Source organism: Microtus oregoni, unplaced genomic scaffold (genome assembly GCF_018167655.1).
Source record: "Microtus oregoni isolate MIOR12 unplaced genomic scaffold, Mior012 000081F_ref0000091, whole genome shotgun sequence".
In the NCBI taxonomy this organism is placed as follows: domain Eukaryota; kingdom Metazoa; phylum Chordata; class Mammalia; order Rodentia; family Cricetidae; genus Microtus; species Microtus oregoni.
In genome coordinates this window covers 4,102,846-4,120,033 of record NW_024544541.1, presented here as the reverse complement: position 1 = coordinate 4,120,033, position 17,188 = coordinate 4,102,846, and the positions used below count along the sequence as shown (strand labels likewise).

The 17,188-nt window shown below is 53.4% G+C and overlaps 1 protein-coding gene across 2 annotated transcripts; it reads right to left on the bottom strand.

The window, feature by feature from the left end:
• Positions 1–5,970: 5,970 nt before the first annotated feature.
• Positions 5,971–16,381, bottom strand: LOC121441796 (type-1 angiotensin II receptor-associated protein). Of its 2 annotated transcripts, XM_041643103.1 has the most exons (5): positions 16,260–16,381; positions 11,038–11,072; positions 9,738–9,843; positions 8,899–9,094; positions 5,971–7,885 (listed from the first exon to the last, which is right to left on the bottom strand). In XM_041643103.1, exons 1-5 carry the CDS (start codon positions 16,284–16,286, stop codon positions 7,767–7,769), a joined length of 483 nt encoding a protein of 160 aa, XP_041499037.1. In that variant the 5' UTR covers positions 16,287–16,381; the 3' UTR covers positions 5,971–7,766. The 2 variants fall into 2 exon arrangements, with proteins under 2 accessions (XP_041499037.1, XP_041499038.1); XM_041643104.1 differs by lacking the exon at positions 11,038–11,072 and having other exon boundaries at positions 16,260–16,331.
• Between the last annotated feature and the right edge of the window lie 807 nt (positions 16,382–17,188).

Here is a 17,188-nt window from a genome sequence, read left to right as displayed (position 1 = left end):
CCTAAAAGAGAGGGGAAATCAGAATCTGAATTTGTTTTGGGGATGTTTGTACCCTTGACTGGACCAGCTCTGTGGCCTTCCTATTGCCTGAAATCCCTCACTCCCAGGATCTCACTCTCTAGTAACTCTGGCTCAGGGACCTACATTTCTGGGGCCCTACCCCACAGGGACTCCACCCTTCAGAGAAGGTGCCCTCCCAAGATCCTCCCCTTTGGAACTCCTCCCTCCTGAGGCCCCACCGTTCCATCCTTCTCAAGAACCCTCCTTTGGGATGATGCTGTACCAACCAAGCCGACCTTGGGAAGCAAATCTCCAGAGCTAGGAGGTTGCTAGGTAGGTGCCTGGGGAGGACCCCACTGCTACTGCCTTACCAAGTTCAGTGAGCTTCTTACCTGGCCCCAGGACGGTCACAATCTTTGGGGGTACATTCTCCTTGTATCTGGTGGCAGGTCTTGGCTCCATGGACTGTGGGAGAGTTGTGCATTCCATTAGATGGGTTGGGGTGGGGTTTAGCTCAGGGTGGCACACTGGCCTGAAATATATGAGGACCTGGGTTAGATTCTTAGCATAAAGACAGGGAAAGGGATGGTCAGGCAGGCTCCGTGGAGAAAGAAGATACCCTGGTCACAGGGCACTGTTCCTCGTAATAGCCACACCCTTGGCTATTCTAGACATGGTCCCTCTCTGCATAGGCCCCTTGGGGGTCTCTGCTCACTGCCCCACATAGCTTCTCCCCTTTCTGTTGTTATATTTTCTTCTTTTTTGATTTTTTTCTTTTTTTTAATATTTATTTATTATGTATACAATATTCTGTCTACATGTGTGCCTGCAGGCCAGAAGAGGGCACCAGACCTCATTACAGATGGTTGTGAGCCACCATGTGGTTGCTGGGAATTGAACTCAGGACCTTTGGAAGAGCAGGCAATGCTCTTAACCGCTGAGCCATCTCTCCAGTCCATTGATTTTTTTTCTTTTGAGGCAAGGTCTATGTAAACCTTGGCTGGCCTAGAACTCACTATACAGACCATCATGATCTCAAACTCACAAAACTCCACCTGCCTCTGCCTCCCAAGTACTGGGATTAAAGGCGTGCACCACCATGCCCATCTAAGAATATCAGATCCCCAGGATCTGGAGTTACAAGTGGCTGTGAGCCATCACGTGGGTGCTGGGAACCAAAGCTGGGTCCTCTGGAAGAGCAATGAGTGCTTTCAACCACGGAGCCATCTCGCCAGTCTCTCTTCTGCTTTGGAGATCAGAATAACCCTAAGTTTGCTATGTATAGCCAAGGATGATCCCAAGTGTTGAGATTATTGGCTTGTGCTTCCACACCTAGTATAGTCTGTGCCGCGCTGGAGCGCGAACTCTGGGTTTTCTGCATGCTAGGATGCTAGGCAAGCACACTACAGAACCACATCGCCAGCCTTTTCCCTTTTCTTTTTTTCTCCCTCCGTCCCTTCCCCTCTACCTTATTCCCTCCTTCCCGAATTTAAATGCAGCGAGTCCTTCTATCATCCATGGCAGCGTGCTGCCCACCTCTTACTCCCTGTGACCTGCATGTGCCCCTCCTGGTACGTACAGTCACTGTGTGTATTGAAGAGATGATGGTCCCTCCTATACACACGCAGCATACAGAATAGCCTGGCACCAAGCTGCGTTTATAAACGTGTGAAGTGACTGAACCACGCTAAACACCAGCTCAGCTATTAGCAGGAATTTTGCTGTTTATTCTACACCGCCGTCAGTCCTAAGATTGTTTTCCGGTTCTAGAAACGAAGCTACTGGGATTTAGAAAGACCACCAGCCGGTTGCACAGTCCCACAGCTGGGCGGCTCTGCTGAGAGGGCTGGTTTGTAAGCTTGGGGTGCCTCGCTTGCCGCGCCCGTTTTTTAAGTCCCGCCCTCTCAGCCTCACGCCCATATAAGGAGCCTCACTTTTCTCACCACAGGAGCCTGTGACCAGTTTCCTGCCCTCACTCTTCCTTCGGACCTTACCTTTGACCAACCGGGTTTGAACCGGGAGGGACTCCCCGCCTGAGACCGCTAACGACCACGTTAAGTGTGAGGTGGAAGAATTTCAAAGACGAGAGCGTGCTCGCCTAGCTCCGCCCCGCCCCCAGGGTGCCTTGCACGTTCGCAAGCAAAAGTTACAGATGCAGGCGTGTGCCTAGGTCCGAATGAGCTGCAGGTGCAGCTGAGGTTCTGGCCGAAGACCTGCATCTCAGTTCCAAGGCATATGGCTATGAGCAGACTTTTCTTTTTGACATTGTGGTCTCCAGGCCGCAGGTCCTCCCCAGAAGTGGCTGGAAACCACGCCCCATCCTCTCTTCGGCACACTTTGCTATATTGGTCCATCACGCTTCCCTTCAAACCTCGAGCATTTTCCACACTGCAAGCCTTTGCTCCGCAGTGTACTCTGCAATGTGTGCTTTTTCGTGACAGGCAGGTGGAAGGAGCCCGGACGCAAGTCCCAAGGCTTATGCTGTTGGGTGGCCTTAGACAAATTCCCAAACTTTCTGTGACACCCACTCCACCCCCACCTCCGACACATCCCCCCACTTTTTTTTAAGTGGTGCTGGGGATTGAACCCATGATCTGTGCATGCTAGGTAGGATCTTTCCCACCGAATTACTCTCTAGCCTTCTTCCTACCCCTTTCTTCTAAGGCTGTGTCAAGCCAGGTGTGTGGGGTAGCACTTGGGCGGCAGAAGCCAGCGGATCTGTGTGAGTTCCAGGCTAGCCAGCACTACATAGTGAGCCCTGTAAAACAAGTAAGTTTAAAACAATAAAAACAAGGTTCAAAAACAAAACAAAACAAACCCATGTCAAGTATCTTTCTAAACCTGGTGGACAGGGCCTTTTGACCACGTTCCTGCAACCTCATCTCATAAATGTAAGGGCCAGCAGGTTAGCTAAATATGAACAGATCAGTTGGAAGTTCTTTACTTCCAACCATTATCACCTGCCAGAGTAGGACTCAGCCATGATAATAAGTTTAATAGAGGCCTGAGTCTCAGTAGTTTACCCTGAAGCAATACCTGGTTGCAGGAAGAATCACAAACTGAGATTACCTGAGCACCACCCAAGAACAGACCATCCAAAGAAAATGCCTAACATTCCAACCACTGTAGATAGGACCACCTGCCAGCACACACTCCAGGACACCCCTAGACAAATGTCAGCCAATCAGGGGTCCTGGACCTCAGAAACCCCTTATCCCCACCTTTACTACTATAAAAACCCAACTCTAACTGAGCTCTGGGTTTTCTGTTTATTCCAATACATTGGACATGCAAAGAGACCGAGTTTGCAAACTTGCATAAAATAAAGGCTCTTTGCTTTTACATACGGGACTCAGTCTTCTTGTTGGCTTTTGGGGGACTTCACGGATTTGGGCATAACAGTAACCTCACTGAACCTCTATGTGTCTCTTGGCTGCTTTTCTGAGAGACTCCTTAAAACTTGCCTTGCAGGCCACTGGTCCTCAGGTCTCTCTGCTGCATTGAGTTTCTGCTTTATAGCCGAGTTTGTCACCTGTAGAAGTGGATGTCCTCTTTTTAAATTCCCAGTCGTCCCAGCCTCTATAAGCCCAGCCTCTATACAGCACATTCCAGCTCTGAGATCTGCTCACTCTAGACCTTGCCCAAGGCTCCTCTTTCCAAGTCTGTGTGTGTCCCCAGATCAGTTTGAGAGCTGGGAACCCTGAGTTCGCTGGCGGCGGAGGCGGGGGGGGGGGGGGGAGGCACCAACAGACTGACTCTTTCATATTCTGGGTCATAGCTAGTTCAGAATGTACAGAATTTTAATCCATTTTCCAGTCACTGAGGCAGGAAAGAGCTTAGCTCTCTCTCCGGCCTCCAGTCTCAGAGCCGTCCACTGACTCCACAGAGTGTCTCTGACTCACACAGCGCTGGGAGGGTACCTCCAGCCTTCTGAAATCCTTCAAAGGCACCCCCACGATGCTTACACAGGTGTTAAAGGAACAGCTATTTGTGTGGACTGGTCACCCTTCCTCTTGTGAAGTATCACAGCAATACAGGCTGTCACATTTATTGAACATCGGGGTGACACTGTTCTCAACCGTCGCTAGTCCGAGTCACACGATTCTTATCCTCACTTTAATTTACATTTTTATTGTGTACGTGTGCCCAAGTGCCATGGCATCTACGTGGAGATGAGAAGACGGCTTTTAGGAATAGCTTTCTCTTCTTATACCATATGGGTCCTAGGAACCAAACCCAGGTCATGAGACTTGATGGTGTGTTCCCTCGCCCACTGAGCCACCTCAAGAGCCCATCTTATTCCCACTTTTCAGGTCCGGAAACTGAGGCACAATGAGATTAAAAACAGTTATCTAGGCTGGCAGTGGTGGCGCACACCTTTAATCCCAGCACTCAGGAGGCAGAGGCAGGCAGATCTCTGTGAGTTCGAGGCCAGCCTGGTCTACAGAGCTAGTTCAAAGACAACTAGAGTTACACAGAGAAACCCTGTTTCAAAAAGCAAAAAGAAATACTTTTCTCTTATACAGAGGTTTCGGGGTACCTTTAGGATTTAATTACATTTATCTGTGGAGGGGGCATTGCCACAGTACAAATAAGGACACTGGAGGATAACTCGCAGAAATCAGGTCCCAGAGAGCAATCTCAGATTTTAGTGACAAGGCCCTTCCTGTGAGTCATCTCACTGGTATACCTTTGAGATTTCTTTTTTCTTTTTCTTAAAAAAATAATTTATTTACTTTTATGTGCATTGGTGTTTTGCCTGCATATATGTCAGTGTGAGGGTGTCAGATCTTGGAGTTATAGAGAGTTGTTAGCTACCATGTGGATGCTGAGACTTGAACCCGGGGTCCTCTGGAAGAGCAGTCAGTGCTCTTAACCACTGAACCATCTCTCCAGCCCGAGGCTTTTTTTGTTTTGTTTTGGTTTTTTTTGGTTTTGTTTTTTGTTTTGTTTTTCAAGACAGGGTTTCTCTGTAGCTTTGGAGCCTGTCCTAGAACTTGCTCTGTACACCAGGCTGGCCTAGAGCCCACAGAGCTCCACCTGCCCCTGCCTCTTGAGGGCTGGGATTAAAGGCGTGCGCCACCACCACCTGGCCACCTTTGAGATTTAAGGCATGGTTCAGCCGGATGGATTTGCGATCTGGACAGGGACTTGAGTTCTGCAGACCAGAGGTAAGAGGCCTCCATAGAGTGGCAGTCTCTGGACTGAAACCTGGGAGCTGTCCTGTGTCCGAATCACCACAGGGAGCCGAGGCACCAGAGGCAGGTGGCAGTGAGGACAGCTGGCTGAAGAGCTCCATTCTACAAACGCAGCCCTTCTGAGCCTTGCCTGCCTGTGTGCTCCGCTCCTCTCTGGTCAGTGGCAACTGCAGGCTCCAGCCCTGGTCTTGCTATTAATGATAGCTGGCCTCTGTCTCCCTGCAGTGCGTCTGCAGAACCTGCTGGCCCACCTCCAAACTGTGTCCAGGAGTTGACGGCTTCCACACCCCACAGCCCCCGACAGAGGGAAAGTATCCTTCTAGGGTGTACCAACCATCAAATTCAGGTTCGGACTCTGAAGCATGCTCTCTCGTGCTCTCAGTGAAAGCCAGTCTCAGCCAGTCTCGATGGTGGCGCCGACTTCCTCCTCTGCTGTGTGAGATCAACCCTCCAGTCACACCTGCTTCCTGACCACAGGCAGGCTGGAGCTCCTGCTTCCGGCTTCCTGAGGGCTGGCCCTCCACTTGGACCCTCTCTTGTCCACTCCTGCCTCGATGGTATGTCTCTTCTCGTCACTCTGACACCGGATGTTCCCTTACCATGTAAAGCAAGCAGGCAGCACTGGTGCCCCTCAATACTTCTGCTTGACTCAGGGGCTCTCCTCCATCAGCTGCAAGTCTGTCACTCACCATGGGACAGGCCTTTTTTTTTTAATATTTATTTATTTATTATGTATACAATATTCTGTCTGTGTGTATGTCTGCAGGCCAGAAGAGGGCACCAGACCTCATTACAGATGGTTGTGAGCCACCATGTGGTTGCTGGGAATTGAACTCAGGACCTCTGGAAGAGCAGGCAATGCTCTTAACCTCTGAGCCATCTCTCCAGCCCGGACAGGCCTTGACAAATGAGAATGCCCGGCTCCCCTACTCTAACCTCAGTCTGCTCTGGAGAGCCCTTCAGATGCCCCTCCTCTGGCCTTCCTAAACTGGGAACCCGGGACCAGGAGGACAGGGTTGCAGGCTCTGTGACCTGGCCTAGGCCCTCCCTCACTTTCCGTCTCCACAAGCCTGACCTACTCCGAGGACACGGGTACTGACCCCAGGCCTTCCTCCTGCTAGGAACTACAGGAACATGAGAAAACTCTGTGTTCATCCTGTTCCCCTGAGCCTACGTGCTTCCTCCTCCAATGTCCCTGCGATCGTGAACCTGACATGTGTCCTAGGGCATGTTTTCAGTATTCTGGGTTATTTTTAACATGTATTTTTTTTTGTGGGGAGCGACCTCACACCATGGCATGTGTGGAGTCTGAGGACAATTTTCGGAGCTCAGTTCCAGGAACCAAGCGCAGATCTTGAGGCTCGATAGTAGACACCTTTTGTTTGCTGAGCGTCTCCCTGGGCCCCAGCTCATGTTTTAGACCATGCTGCACACACTCTAAACAACCCTAAGGATTCTGAGAGGCTGAGGCACAACTAACGCCCTCTAGTGGTACATGCTGCTCTTCACCCCGTTTGCTCACACTAGGCTCAGTGAGGATGACAGCTGCTGTCACTCAGCCTCCCTGCCTGTCAACAGCCTCATGCTTCTTCAGGCCCCTCACCTCCGCCTGTGGCTCCCACAAGTCTTCACGTATCTGATCCCATTGATCTGGCAATTGAGTAACAGTGGGACCCTGGTTCTGCCACGTCAGGAGGCAGTCAATTGTGGTCAGAACACAGGGGTAGAGGAAGCCACCCATGCCTTGCCTCACAGCTCAGTATTACAGCTGGCTCCAGGGGCAGTGCAGTTGGGTACCAGACACTCAGACCCCTGTCATTGGAGGTCATAACCACCTCTCTCCTAGAACATGTCAGCTGAGTGGCAGAGCAAGATTTAGACCAGTGCCAGGTCATCTGAGTCAAAGGAGAGCGGCTACATGCCATGCTGACCAGCACTTCCTGTCTCTCCCATTGGTTGGAGAGGTTCCTCTGGCCAGACCCACAGGGGGCCCTTCCTTCCACCAGGCCCAATATAAAGGGTGGCTCAACTCAGGCTCATCCTGCAACTGATTCAAAGGTGAAATCATACCAAAAGGGTATGCCAGATCCCAGCTGGGAGACGATACACGGCTCAAACACAGCCCAGCCGTAGAACCCCTGAATTTTAATGCCAGGGCTCTGAAAGGAGCCTCTGCAGATCTACCACCCCTGTCCCAGGCACCAATCCATCAGGCAGTGACAAGCACATGGACTTTGCTCCTATGCAGGAGAGGTCGAGCAGGACCAGAAGCTCGCAGAGCTTCTAGGAAGGGCTGGAGCGTCTTAGGGCCTGAGAGGCCTGGCCCTGGAGCAATCTGCACTGCTTGGCAAGGGCATGGTATAGTTATGGAGTAGGAGGTGAAGAAAGCGACCGCGGTTCAAGCCAGGGGTTACATGTGCACTGAAGGGAGGGCTCCCTGGAGAGGTAGGGCTTGGCTCTTCTCAGCTGGGAAGCCAGAGGATCATGACCTCCAAGGCACTCGGCTCAGACATCTGTGGTGGGGAACGGAAGACATGCCACTGTAGGTCCAGAAAGGAGGGGACAGCTTCAGTACCCCCGGGGGACAGCTTGGCCCTTGTCCTCCAGGTTGGCAAAGGGGGCTGCGGGTGAGTCTGATGAGTCAATTGTCTGGTAGGCACTGTGCTCCTGAGAAGGTCCGAAGAAACCTAGAGGACAGGGAAATGAGACTGTGGGGCCTTCAGCTGAGTACAGACGCATCCACCCTAGGCGTGGTTAGTGCTCGGCATCCTAATACCAACTGCAGCAGCAGAAGCCCTGACTCATGTCTGTATGGGGCACAGATTTGAAAATGAGGAACCTGAGGGTCAGAGAGACAACTGATTTGGTAGTATGTGGCTTGTATGTGACTTGAAATAGAGGACACTGGAGTTCAAACCTAAGTAGCAGGTCCTATGGTTCGTGGCTTCCCAGCAGCCCATAGGGAATCTACCCCTGGCCCACAGGTTTCTCCTGCTCTCGGCCAGGCACAAGGATCCATGCATAGCACTGCATCTAGAAGCCCCAGAGCTTGGCACAGTTGCTATTCCCAGAAGGCTAAGGCTGAGGGTAAGGACAAGATGGAAGGCAGCCACGTCTCTCACACTCCTCCCCTGGCACATTTGTCCTGAGACAGTGAACAAGTTCCAAGGGCAGCGGGCTTCCAGCTCTTATCTGTTCCCTCCACTCCTGGGCAGGTCTAGATGATGCTGAGGTAATCAAGAGTGGGGAGCCACAGGCCACCTGGGGACCCTCCAGCTCCCCCAGAACAGGGTCAGAGAGGACAGTGTTGGCTACGGCAGTGAAGAGAGGACTGGCACACTGGGCTCCCTTGGCCAACAGTAAAACCTGCTTGCCCAGGAGCGGCATCATCGCTGCCTGCCTAGCATTGTGTCTGTCCATGATGGGCACATCCCACAAGGCAGGAGAGCACAGCTTCAGAGCCAGGGCTAGGTGGAAACACAAGGAAGTTGTTCCTGCAGCCACCTGCAGGCCCAAACCAGAGGCTGCCCGCTGCCCTTGGGAGCTGAACACCTTCCTGGCTTCTCACACGCTCTGGACTGAGGGAAGTCTGACAGCAGGAATGAAGAGTCACACCAGACTGACAGTTGGGGCCCAGGGTTTTGCAGCAATGATTGCTTGCCTGATGGACCAGGGAGTGGCAGAACAGAGTAGGACTTACCTGGGCGGAGTGGGAGCTCACCCCCTCGCTCACGGTGCATGTGGTAGACGAGGCAGCAAGAGAAGGGCTTGAGCAGCAAGCTGAGGATGGCCATGCCGGCGCTGAAGCGCCCAGTGTCGTTAATGACAGAAGTTGGGTAGAAGATGCTGATGTAGATAATGTCCAGGAAGATGGTGACCACCAAGCCGCCAAGAAACTGCGAGAAACACCACCATGGGATCATGGGCACTGACACCACCCCCAGACCCCAAGTTTCCCTCACATATATCAGCCTGGAATAGATCTTATGATGACACCTGCATGTCCTAGGAGCAGGACACAGGAATCTGGCTCTAGCCTGTTGCCCCAGAATTCCCTTCCCTCATTTCCTGCCACTAGGGCCATGATGGAGGCCAACACTTGGCTCCAGAATTTGAGAGGGACAATCCCTTGGTGTCGGTACCATTTGTTTATACTACTAGGAAACAAGGAAAAATCCCTCTGCAGTCCTAAGAAGCCATGGCCTCATTGTGAAAAGCTGGGTACCTCAGGTCAGTGTCAACTCTAAGTCCGTAAAGGAAGGGCATTCCCTCTTGTCCAGGCCTCCCAGTCCCATCCTTTTCCCCCGAGAAGACAACCCTGAAGCAGGTCAGATTGCTTGGGAGGATAGCCAGTCTTGGGGTTCAGTGGCCTCCACCCTATGTGGTGGGGCGCTGTATAGTTAGCCCAGCTAGCGGCTCTCCATCCTGGGAGGCTTCCATACAAGGCTTTAGAACAGAGGAAGAGAGAAGCCTGGGGTGGATATGGGGCACACGGATGAAACTAGTTCCTTGCTCTCTCCTACCCCACTCCCTACTCACCATGCCTATGGCATCAATAGAGTCCGGCTGGGCTACAGCCCACACGCCCAGGGCCAGGATAGTGAAGTTGCTCCAGGCATAGGAGCCTGGGAACACTAAGCAGCCCCTGCATAGAAAGACACAACCAATCAGGCCATCACCACCCTGAGCAGCCACAATTCCTTCCTCCTGCTCCAGGGCCTTAGTCTCCTGAGAACAGGCCACTGGCTTCCTGAATTGGCCTCATCCATCCTCTCCTGCTGGTACAGGGCCCGCAGCTCCTCTGTGCAGGTCTTACTGTCACTCTTGCCCCTCTGCTGGCACTTTTTGAAACAGCAAGCCGTGTGTGGGCCAGATCCTGTGATTCCTCCACGCCAACCTTCCCAGCAGTTCCCTGACCTGTTTGGAATGCCTTCTATGCTGTGGTCTATGGGGCTCCCATGAGCCCCACCCTTACCTCCCGGCTGCCCCTGTAGCTTTGGTTTCCTGATTGTGCAGCCATTTCTTGTTATCTTGGAGCTCAAAGTTGCCTTAGATCCCCCGGCCTGACCCATGGCCTCCCTGCTGGAGGAAGTAGGAGGAGCCACAGATACTGACTGAGTGATGCTGGAGGAGCTGGGGGGAGCCACAGGCACTGAGGGATGCTGGAGGAGCTGGGGGAGCTGGGAGGAGCCACAGGCTCTGAGTGATGCTGGAGGAGCTGGGAGGAGCCATAGGCACTGAAGGATGCTGGAGGAGCTGGGAGGAGCCACAGGCTCTGAGTGATGCTGGAGGAGCTGGGAGAGCTATGAGGAGCCACAGGTGTCCTGGTTTTTTTGGGACCTGAGAGCAGCAGGGCTGGGACTGGCAATTGGGTGATGAGGCCTGGTATTTTTTCCAGTCCTGTCTTAGCCTAGACACCAATGTGGGACCTCAGGGAAAGTGACCCCCTCCGCTGTTTACAGCACTCACAGCTGCTCGCACACGCACAGCACTTCAAAGCCTGCAAAACACACGCGATCTCAGTGGTTTCCTAACTTGGTTTTGGCAGAGCAATCTTCCTGGAAGCTCCAGACACGTGACAGAAGTGACAGGGAAGGTCAAGTTGTATCCTGGAGCCCCACATAGGGGTTTGGTTGGTACACACTACTGCAGGGGCCAATGGCAGCCCCAGCCCTGGGCAGATGGACTGGCAATTGTGACTGGCTGAAACCCTGCAGGATGGGACCTGACCAGGCTGGCAGGACCTGGGAACACGTCCACACGGACCCTAGGGAGGTGTGAACACAGACCCCAGGTGACACAACACACTGGATGCAGCCAGACACCCAGAGTCACTCACCAGGTTGTCAGCAGCCAGTGAACCATGAGGATAACCTATGGCACAAAGACAGGCATCGGTAAGTCTGCGAATGCAGTGTCACAGGGAGCACAGAGCGCATAGGAGACCCCTGCCTGGCAACTCCAAGGGTCTCACAAACGTCTTAAACCCCAATTACAGCAAAGGGTCTGCGGTGAAGGAGAAAGATGAGCCCGCCTGGGAACAGGCACCTCTCCCCAGTCCTGTCCCTCTGGGAAGGCCGGGGCATGAGCTCTGGAATCAGAAGTCTGAATGGGAAAATGGGAGGGACCTCTAACACGGGGTGAGTTCTTAGGACACTGGGGCCAGTGTTGTGGGCTGAGGGGAAGGCAGCCACAGCAGTCACAGAAGGGAAGAACAAGGAGGGCAGGCTGGGCCTTAGCGGGTAGTGTTTGCCCAGCATGCCTGAAGCCCTGAGCCCAATCCCCACACTGAATACACTGCGTAAATCAGGCAGAGTTGTGCACACCTGTAATCTCAGCAGTTCGGAGGTGGAGGCAGGAAGACCGGAAGTTCAAGATCATCCTCAACTACATAATGATTGGAGACTAACCGAGGCCTGCGGGGAGAGCTGGGAGAGGGGAGAGGAGCCAGTCGGTAGCTGGCAACTCAGATTTCAAGTTGAATGACCGTGGGGAGCTTGAGACTTCCCTGCAGGAGACATCACAAACATGTCCTCACGCCAAGGACAAAAATCCCTCCGGCCTGCCTGTATTTCTGTAACACCCTTTTACGGTGTTTGGCATCCCTGAAATCCCAGCCCTGGCTCTGGATAAAGGGCACTGCCCGGAGAGCTAGGACAGGAGGGCAGATGCCATAGAGGGCACTGTCAGCTGGAGTGGGCATCTGGGCTGAGTGCTGAGGATGAGCAAAGTCAGGTCAGGCGGGGAGCCAGGACCAGCCCCGTGAGTGGGAGGAAGGCATGGCCCAGGCAGAGGCTTCCTGGAGGCCAGGGCAGTGCACTGGACCAGAGCCGACAGACAGGCAGGAACTCTGCAGGGGGATCCCCGGGCTCACTGGCCAACTAGTCTAGCTCAGTCAGTGAGCTCCATGTTCAGGATGAGACATGAGACTCATAGGGGCTTGTTGGCTGTCAGCCGAGCCCTAGATTCAGTGAGAGACCCCGTCTCGAGTGAGTATGGCAGAGAGTGAGTGCAGGGCACCCATGGGAGAGGAACCCTATCAAGAGACTAAGCTTCAAGGTGGGCATGATGGCACACACCTTTAATTCCAGTACTTAGGAGGAAGAGGTAGGTGGGTCTCTGTGAGTTCAAGGCCAGCCTGGTCTATAAAGCAAGTACAGGACAGTCGGGGTTGTTACACTGAGAAACCCTTTCTGGGTGGGGATGGGGGAAGACTAAGCCTCTCCTGCCTTAGTTTCTCCATCTTTGTAAAAGGAATATAATCAGCCATCAGAGAGGACTTCCAAGAAAGCTGCAGGGAGAAACAGAATCAAATGGCCCAGCCTTTCCTGGAAGTTCACAGGGGAGGGGCCAGTGGCCAGCTGTGAGCACAGACCAGTCCCTGCTAGCTCTTACTCAGGGAAATAGGAGACCAGGCTTCTCAAACAGAAACTGTTCGGGCCAGGCCACAGCAGGAAGGGAGCCCAGCCTGAGCTGGCTTTCACAAGAGCGCAGCCACAGCAGGCTGTCTGGCTCTTCCCCAGACAAGGCCAACAGGCCAGGGCAGCAGAGGTCACTGGGTGCTGGATGGGGAATATGGGCCCCCCTCTGTGTGATGGGATGGTGTGTATTTCCACAGAGAGAGGAGAGCATCTATTCCGAGGGAACCTTGACTTCAGGGGAAGCAGGTCCTTGCCAGGTCTTACAACTGCAATCCCCACGCCTGCCCACATCACTCCTGGGTGGAAGCCTCAGTCTGCAGTAACTCCACCAAAGCCCCACCTGCTCCTTGAGCCCACCCCAAGGAACCCACTGCTCGCTCTGTCTACAGGGCCAAATGGAGGAGACTCACGCTACAGAGACCCAGCTCACTAGATCCAGTCAGAACGCCCAACAGCGGCTCAGATGCAAAGGCAAGATCAAGACCACCTGTCCTGAGTTTTCTTTGTTTCAGGGACTTGTTTTCAGTTCTGAGATGGGTTTGTTTGTTTGTTTCTTTTTTTTCCCCGAGACAGGGTTTCTCTGTGTAGCCCTGGCTGTCCTGGAACTCGCTATTAGACCAGGCTGGTCTCGAACTCACACAGAGACCAGACGCACTTGCCTCTCTGCCTCCCAAGTGCTACACCGCAGTACATCCCAAGATGTACACCGCAGCCCCCCCCCCCCACTGGGGCACATCTGGTCTGAGTTTTTAATACCCCTCCCACACACCAGAAGGCACAGCCTGTTTTCCACCCCTTTTTACAGTGAGCAAAACTGATACAAGGTCACACAAATAACTCAGTGTCCAAGCCTGGCCCCAAAGCCACTCCGTCCACTGTCAGGATCTGCAAGGCCAGGGGCAGGGCAGAGGAAAGTGAAGTTTAACTTAGAAAAGGGTGGGTCAGCAGAAGTCCAGTGGCCATGAGGTTAACCCTTTGTTTGGGGCTGTGGACTGTGGCTCAGTGGGAGAGAACTTGCCAGGCAAGTGGTACCCTATGACAAGAAAACAAAATAAGCCTTTACTATTTCCTAAGGAGGAGAAGGTGGGGACTTCCCAGACCTCAACTTAATACATTCTGGTGTGTCCTGTGCAAACACTTGGTGGCCTGATGGATAAGATGGTAGGATGCCCCAGGACAGCTGAATTCAAGGGCTACCCAGGAGGAGGGCCAGGTCCTGCCAACCCTGATCATCTGGCAGACTTTGGCATCAAAGCCAAGGGACCGACCATCCACAGACGAACCTGACCTCAAACAACTGCCACCTGCTTGTCAGCATGGCGGGGATAAGATAATCACACTCCTTGGCTCAGGAGGACAGGGGTGGGAGGAGGGGGCAGAGGTTAGTATAGCACTCAACACACGGGCCTCATGACCACCGTCGGCTTCCCCACCGCCGGCTCCTCCAGCTTGGAACACAGGTCTAGTCCAATCTGAGTGGCTTCAGCTCAGCTCCTGCAAGCTTCCAGAGATGCATGGGTGGGGCCCAGCTAGGGACAGACTTCCTTCACAGAGCCTGGGACAACTGCTTCTTTTCACCTCCCCACACACACACTTAGTGCACTCCAGCGTCTTTAAGGACACAGGGTGGAGCTGAAAGGGGGCAGCCACAGTGTCCCAGCTGCCCTCCATAGGGTACAGATCTTGCAGACAAAATGACCAACACTCAGGCTCATTCTGAATTTCAGATTATGGATAATTCAGTATGCCCCCAACATTGAGAGACACAATAAAATGCTGTCATTGATGCAAAGCCCAAAGTGACTGGATGTCCCTCCTATGTGTTACCTCACAACCTCTGGCAGGCACTCGCTTCTAACTGGTTCTGGCTAAGATCCATGGAGATACAGGGCTTGTCAATCAGATCAGGGGAGGGCCCAGTCTCTGCACCCTGGGCCCCAAAGCCCATCTAACTCACACTTGTGATGGACGCTCTGGGCCTATCAGGCTCTAAAAGTCGACACAGACCATCAAAACCAATTAGTGCCAAGTAACCCCGTACCTGGGAATGTCAAGCCCTGGAGCTGGGTCTTTGGGGGTTCAAATACTGACTGCACCATTTAGTTCTTGGGGGACCCTGGCAATTTCCTTACATGATCTAAGCTGAAGTTTACATCTCTCTAAGAGACTATAGCTTCTCTGGCCAGGTGTAATGGTGCAGGCCTTTCATCCCAGCACTCAGGAAGCAAGAGCAAGCAGATCTGTGTGTTCAAAGACAGCCTGACTTGGGACAGTGAGTCCCAGGCCAGGCAGAACTAGATGACCCTGACTCAAAGCAGAAACAAGTGAGATCAGCAAGCAACACAAGCTGGGGGGCATGGCTCCGTCGGCAGAGTGCTTTAGCATGCAAGAAACTCGGGGCTGCATCCCCAGGACTGCATAAGCCCCGTACTGGAGAGGCAGAAGCAGGAGGATTAGAAGTTTCAGGTCATCCTCAGCTACGTAGGAAGTCCAAGGCTAGTCTGTACTACACGAGACCCTGGTTCAAATGAATAAAACACATCGGCCCATAAACACCACCTCCTTTCTCACCCTTTCCTATGGTTTATTATTATTGTTTGTGCGTGGCACTAGGATGAAGTCCAGGCCTGGTGTGGGTTGCTCAAATGCTCTACCACTAGGACTAATGCTGTCCTCTTAATTATTTGGGGGCAGGCTCAAGCAGAATAAGGAAGGCACCGCCTGACCTTCACTGCTCCAACAGTCACTAGCGAAAGCAACAAGCCCTGCAGCAGCCCTCAGCAGCCCGTAAACCTCTCCGCAGCGCAGCAGCCCGTAAACCTCTCCGCAGCTAAGAGGTCCGTCCGCCCATGCCCATTCCTTTGCGCCTATCAAACCTCCCTCCAGCTGCTGGCCAGGAGCTTAGGAATGAGAACCCGGGCAGTGCAAGTCACAGCTTAACCCAGCTGTGGAGTTACACCGCTGCTCCAAAACCACCTAACTCTTCGGTCGGTCCCTTTGATCTCAGACACCAACGGGTGCTAAATCCTTTGACACCTGGGAGTCTAAGGGTTTCAAGGAGCCTGCACCAAGGCCCAAGATGGCCGGTTTAGATTCAAGTCCACGCCCCTCTGACCGAAACTGAGAGGCCAGCCCCTCTGTTGCAAACCAGAAGGGCTGAGAAAGAAAAAGTAAGAACCCGGGAAATGAAGACATCGTGGGCAGCCCCGCTGACCGGGGCCCAGCACAGGCTTTGGGTTTTTTGCTTTTAAGAAACTTCTGTAGTTCCTGCTTCTTAACTATGAAAGAAGGACGCTGCATGCGAAAATTTGGGAGAAACAATTGTTTGGGGACACTGGGTTTCTCCTATCCTGTGCCAACACACAGAGGGACGAAGCGGGACTGCACTGGAGGGGGTCTGACCTCTCAGGAGGAGAAGAGTCCCTGTCCTGCTGCTGGGGGACAGGAGGAGCCCAGGTCCGGGCTGTCCGGGCCCCGTGCCAGCCTGGGTCTGTCCGGGAGGGGTGGCCCTGTCGGTCTCTGTCCCCAGGTGTCCCTCTCGGTGTCCACTGCCTCCTCCCTTGGGCTCTGCACCTTCCCTTCTGCTCCGACTCCGTTTCCCAGGCTCCTGAACCCCCGCCCGCCCCGGCCGCGCGGCCACCTTCAAGTTCACGGCGGGCAGCTCCATCCCGACCCCGGCGGAGGGCACCTGCACGACGGCCGCGGGGACTCCTGGGCTCCGAACTCGGGAACAAACTTCCCGGCCCCGCCCGTCACGTTGCGCCAGCTCCAACCGTGGCTTGGCGGTGAGCCACGTGAGGCCAACTCGCGCGGCCACGTGACTGCAGCCTGTTGCTAGGAGACAGCGTCTAGCAGTTGGCTCTTGCTGCAAGGCTCAGGCTCCCGCCACAGCCTAGGCCTCAGCCAGCAGCCGCGCTGCAAGCAGAAAGTCGAAAATTCTGCAGCCTGGAGGCAATGGGCTGCCTAAGTGGTTCTTGGTGAGGATCACCTGCAGTCAGGAGAGCCTCGGGCAGCCAGGCAGAAACTGCTGGGGTGATAACAGCTGGTGTCTGCCCCGGGACAGCCTCTCTCCTCCTTTCTGCCCTTGTACAAGGGTTAGTACAATTCCTATCTCCTTATCCTTGTGATGGCCAGTGTGTAAACGGTGAGGCCTGGAGGGATGATTCCACGGTTAAGAGCACCTGTTGTTCTTTCAGAAGACATGGGTTCGGTTCCCAGCATCCATGTGGCAGCTCACAACCATGTACATATGATCCTACTGCCCTCCTCTGTCCTCCGCAGGCACCAGACACACACAGAGCACACACATACATGCAGGCAAAACATTCAAACACAGGGCTGGAGAGATGGCTCAGAAGTTAAGAGCATTGCCTGCTCTTCCAAAGGTCCTGAGTTCAATTCCCAGCAACCAAATGGTGACTCAACCATCTGTGATGGGTGCCCTCTTCTGGCCTGCAGGCATACACACACACACACAGACTATTGTACACATAATAAATAAATAAACATTCATACACATAAGATAAAAGAAATAAATCTGGAATAATTCAAAGCCCAATTCTTATTGTG

Coding starts and splice junctions, on each gene's coding strand:
- LOC121441796 (XM_041643103.1), bottom strand. CDS start 16,286: ATGGAGCTGCCCGCCGTGAACTTGAAG. Junction 9,095..9,737: donor CTATTGATGCCATAGGCATG/GTGAGTAGGGAG, acceptor TGTTTCTCGCAG/TTTCTTGGCGGCTTGGTGGT. Junction 7,886..8,898: donor TGAGCTCCCACTCCGCCCAG/GTAAGTCCTACT, acceptor CCTGTCCTCTAG/GTTTCTTCGGACCTTCTCAG.